At 47.4% G+C, this 5,492-nt stretch overlaps 1 protein-coding gene across 1 annotated transcript; it reads left to right on the forward strand.

Moving 5' to 3' along the window:
- Positions 1 to 339: 339 nt before the first annotated feature.
- fzd9b (frizzled class receptor 9b) lies at positions 340 to 3,432 on the forward strand. Its single transcript, XM_018660060.2, has one exon. It carries the CDS (start codon positions 1,093 to 1,095, stop codon positions 2,848 to 2,850), a length of 1,758 nt encoding a protein of 585 aa, XP_018515576.1. The 5' UTR covers positions 340 to 1,092; the 3' UTR covers positions 2,851 to 3,432.
- Positions 3,433 to 5,492: the final 2,060 nt, after the last annotated feature.

Consider the following 5,492-nt stretch of genomic DNA (forward strand, 5'->3'; position numbering starts at 1 on the left):
ATATTAGCAAAACAGTATGAAAAAGTAAAAGTATTCATTATGCAGAGAAGTTGGATTATAGTATTATACTGATATCAGTATTTTATACTGTTGTGTAAGCTAATTTGTGTAACTACTTAATTATATTGTAAAAAAGTACAGTATATTCTTAGTAGTGGAGATGAAGTACAGGATTATATAAGAAATACAAATTGTTTATTAAAATGTGCACAGTACTTGACTGAATGCACTTTTGATTCTTTACATTTTGCCTGTAATTTTGCTCAATTAAAATCACAAATGCAGGACTTTTACTTGTAATTCAATACTTTACATTGTGCTGTTGCCACTTTTACTCTAGTGCGCGGTGTGAGAGTACTATTCAGGGCAGAAATGTCGGAGGTATTTGACCATCCTCCAGCATCTGTCTGATAATTTTCCTTGTGTGGTGCTCCGGTTGAAATGTGAGCGTCACGGAGCGCCCACCTCCCCCTCTCTCCTCTCTCCTCCTCCTCCTCCTCCTCTCCGTCTCTACCCCTGACTGAAGTCCCACTGAGCGGCTCTCAAACTTCAGTGTCGAGCCTGAAAGCGGAGGACGAAGAGCCGGAGCCGACAGACAGGCAAAGCAGGCAGATAGACAGACAGTCGCGGCTAAAACAGCTCTGTGGACCCCGCTACAAGCGGCACGAACAGCCGCACTGATATCCGCTTTTTTCTTCCTTTTTTTTTAAAATCCGCGGTCGGTTTGAGGATTTACACTCAGCTCTCGGTGTTTGATTTTTGATGATTTTCCTCCATTGTTTGTCGAAGTTTCCGACTGTCACGTTTTTTAGTTACGGACCTTTATCTCGCCTGTCTGTGGGATTAATCGTTTTAATTCAACACTGAATAATTAGCATTAGTAACAGTACGCTGGTGAGCGTGTGTGCAGCTGTTTTTTGGAGTGTTTTTCTAACGGAGCGGTGACGGTAAAGGCAAATTTTGGACCTGCCTTCGCCATGGGGAAATAGCGGGGATCTCTCTCGCTCTCCCTCTCTCTGCAGCCGAGACCCCTTGTTTTTGACTTCTTTCATGCTCGTTTTTAAAGGACAGAGCGCAGTTTTCTCTTGAATAATGAGAATGGATGGTTGTCCGTTAAAGGTGGTGATTTTCCTGTGGTGTCTGCTGGTGATTTCGGGCTCCAGCTTTGAGATCGGCTCCTACGACTTGGAGCGAGGCAGACCGGCCAAGTGCGAGCCCATCGTGATCCCCATGTGCGAGGGGATCGGCTACAACCTGACCCGGATGCCCAACTTTATGGACCACGACGACCAGAAGGAGGCTGCCATCAAGCTGCAGGAGTTTGCCCCTCTGGTGGCTTACGGCTGTGATGTGCACCTCCGCTTTTTCCTCTGCTCCCTCTACGCCCCCATGTGCACGGACAAAGTGTCGACCTCCATCCCCGCTTGCAGACCCATGTGCGAGCAGGCCAGGGAGAGGTGTGCCCCCATCATGAAGAAGTTCAGCTACACCTGGCCGGACTCCCTCGACTGCTCCAAGCTGCCCACCAGAAACGACCCCAACGCCCTGTGCATGGAGGCCCCTGAGAACGAAACCAGGACGGAGGGTAAGAAAGGCGAGGGCATGCTTCCGGTGCCCCCTCGCCCCAGGCAGCCGGGCACCAGCAGCGGCCGCTCTCCGGGGAGCATGGGCTCCTGCGAGAACCCAGACAAATTCCAGTTCGTGGAGAAGAGCCAGTCGTGCGCGCCTCGCTGCTCCCCTGCCGTGGACGTCTTCTGGTCCAGGCAGGACAAGGACTTCGCTTTCATTTGGATGACAGTGTGGTCCATCCTCTGCTTTGTCTCCACTGCCTTCACCGTCCTGACCTTCCTCCTGGAGCCTCACCGCTTCCAGTACCCGGAGCGGCCCATCATCTTCCTCTCCATGTGCTACAACGTGTACTCCGTGGCCTTCATCATCCGCTCGGTGGCCGGGGCCGAGAACATCGCCTGCGACCGCGAGCACGGCGAGCTGTACATCATCCAGGAGGGGCTGGAGTCCACTGGCTGCACCATCGTCTTCCTCATCCTCTACTACTTTGGTATGGCCTCCTCCATCTGGTGGGTCATCCTCACCCTCACCTGGTTCCTGGCAGCGGGGAAGAAGTGGGGCCACGAGGCCATCGAAGCCCATAGCAACTACTTCCACATGGCCGCGTGGGGCATCCCTGCTCTAAAGACCATCATCATCCTCACGATGAGGAAGGTTGCTGGGGACGAGCTGACAGGGCTGTGCTACGTCGGGAGCATGGACTCGGGGGCGCTCACCGGCTTCGTCCTCATCCCCCTCTCCTGCTACCTGATCATCGGCACCTCTTTCATCCTCACAGGCTTCGTGGCTCTCTTCCACATCCGCAAGGTGATGAAGACGGAGGGCACCAACACAGAGAAGCTGGAGAAGCTCATGGTGAAGATCGGCATATACTCCATCCTCTACACGGTGCCGGCCACCTGCGTCATCGTCTGCTACTTCTATGAGAGGCTCAACATGGACTACTGGAAGCTGAGGGGCCTGCAGATGAAGTGCGGGTCGTTCAACGGCAACAGCAGCGACTGCTTGCTGCAGACGTCCGTGCCCACCGTGGCCGTGTTCATGCTGAAGATCTTCATGTCGCTGGTGGTCGGGATCACCAGCGGGGTGTGGGTGTGGAGCTCTAAGACCCTCCAGACCTGGCAGGGCCTGTGCAGCAGGAAGCTGGCGGACAGGACTAGTAGCAGGAAACCCTGCAGCGGCGTGAGCTGCGGCAGCACGCACTGCCACTACAAATCTCCTGCTGTGGTTCTGCACATGGCCAAGACTGACCTGCACTCAGACAACCCCACACATGTCTGAGAGAGGGAGAGACATGCACACACACACACACATTCACACTGCCAAATACAAGCACATACACTCACCCACACACACAGACGTACACACACACCTATGCCCTGTGTAAGGAGCTGCTAAAGACTTTTTTAAGAAGAAGAGTGGCTGAATTGAACTGTCAGTTACTCCTCTGCTGCTGCCAAGGGACACACAGGTACAGGCATCACTATGAGAAACTAGCTATAAACAGTATTCAGTGCATAAAGGGAAATGTTCAGTATTGTCATATTTTTCTGTTTATAGTGTTCTGTGCAGTAGACATGCCCAGTGTTGCAAAGCAAAAAAAAAGAAAAAAAGACTGTAATGGGAGGCATCTTGGGAAATATTGGTCTATCCTCCTCCCTGAAAGTGGCATGATTAACTGTATAAATCTGTATAAATGTTTTATTTATTGTAAATATATTTAATTTAAAGTTCACCTTGGCTCAGATTTTGTTGTTTAGATGCATTTATTAAAGGTCAAGGGAAATTAAGTGCCTTTTATAAGAACTCTGGTTCTGGCCTTTTGGAGGATAATAAATTTGTGGAGTTCATGTTCCAACTTTTCTCACTGCCTGGTGTTATTGTTGTCATTCTGGTGCCTGTGTCACAGTGTCTTATAATGAATATTTAACCATTTCAGCAGTGGTCTAATAGTCGCAAATGACTGTTCATTTCTGTCTCGTTTTCCCTGATTTTCCTGCTATTCTTCTCCTGGGATTCACACACATATATATATATTTTTTTCTACAACGGGACTCCCCGCCAAACGCGTTGTCTTCCAAGTGCATGCCACACATCCCAGAGGCGTCCCCAACAATAATCCTCAAAGAGAATCGCTGATGAATAGAATGACAAACCGTGGCGAGTATTAATGTTTGCATCACGGTCTTAAAAATGCAGGAGCAGCTTGCGGAGGAACATATTTAATTAATGGCTGTGTTAATCCTTCCACAGAGTCACTGTTGTTGCCCTCTCGCTGCTCCATTTGATCCCCGAGCAAACACTCAGTACTTTGATCTGAGAGGACAAATCTGAAGTGGATTTCAGCCTTATTGCATGGTTTCACTGACAGATTTAAGTTTAGCTCAGGCACTCAAGACTGTGGTTGTTCATTGAGTTGATGGATTATTAACTTAATATTTAAGTTGCTATGTGGTTTGTGGCTCTTGGAGGCTGTACTTTGATATGAATTAAGGGAATTCCAGGGCGCGAAAGATCCAAATTTCCATATTTAAATGTTTGAATTTGATATGCTGCAAGGCATTTTGTTTGGCAGAAGAAACAATGCACCATAAATCCTTCAGAAACTACCATGAGGTATAAATAATCACTGACTGATTCACAGAAAAAGTATGTATAACATTATTTTCATTAAATAAATACCCCAAGTTGGGTCTTGCAACTAACTTTTCAGTAATAAAGTCCAGTTTATTATGCACAAGAGCCACCATGTTCTCACATGGTCCATAAAAAAGTGAAAATAAATAGCTTTTACATTACGGGACTTTAACATTTTAAGTGCCAACGTAAATTGAAGCCACACACAGCAAAACACAGTGTAATTACAGTGTTTGACAGCAGTGGAATTGATTGTTTATTATGTCTGTGTGTAATTGTGTGCTGTGTCACCAGCAGCAGCAGCAGCAGCAGCAACACACACATGGGAGTGATAGCATGGAAAAACTGTGATGACCAGGAGCTTGTTTTCATTACGTTACTGGAACCTCAGCAGTGTGAACCAGGCGTGTGCTCGCTGACATCTCCAGAGGTTAAAAGTTGTTTTGTTTTCATTTTTTCCATCCATTTGAATTCCAGCAGAGTTAAAATAAGATGCGTGTACTACAGCTTGTTCCGTGCACATGTTAGTATTCATTTACTAAACACACAGCAGTTTAAATCAAGGATGCATTGTGTCTCTGTAGTAAATTAACCACATTTCCACTTGGTGCAGCGTTGTGTGGATCTGTGCAACGGCTGAGTTAACTTAAATTACTTATTCCTTCCTCCTGCAGAACAAGATGTGGGTTAACTACCAACACCCCCCACCCCCTTTTTTTTTTGTTGTTTTCATTACTCAGCCATTGCAGACGCTGTCCATGGCTTGGCAGGCAAGCGCTGTGAGTCCTGGACTCTGACACCGTGTGGATCACATTTAACTATTAAAAAGGGCTGTTTTGCTTGGAGCGCGCTCGCAGCCAGAGACTCGGCTGGTGGTGTTTCAGCCACATGTTCCAGTTCATGGGTGCCTGAACGGGGGCGCGTGCTTCCTCCCCGGTTTACACTCCAGTGACATGACCCAAAGAGGCAAAACACTTGCTGTGTGAGACACAAACCAGCTTGTCCCACCTGTGCTGAGCAGCGCTGATTAGATAGGAAGGAGGTAGCTGCAAAGGGTTAAGCACATGGGGGTGGTACAGAGGGCAAGTTTGTCTTCTGCAGCAATGCCTTTGTTTAAACCCTTTTTCCCTTCTCAGCATTTAGTTTTTCATTTTCTTGCCCTTTCTGCATTTTTTTTACATTTTTCCATTTATAGCTGAATATGACTAAGACAGGTTTTAAAAAATTACAAAGGTCAACAGAAATTACTTGTTATATAGCAGCAACAGGATGTCTTTTTGCTCTGT

This window comes from Lates calcarifer, linkage group LG21 (genome assembly GCF_001640805.2).
Source record: "Lates calcarifer isolate ASB-BC8 linkage group LG21, TLL_Latcal_v3, whole genome shotgun sequence".
Taxonomy (NCBI): Eukaryota; Metazoa; Chordata; class Actinopteri; family Centropomidae; genus Lates; species Lates calcarifer.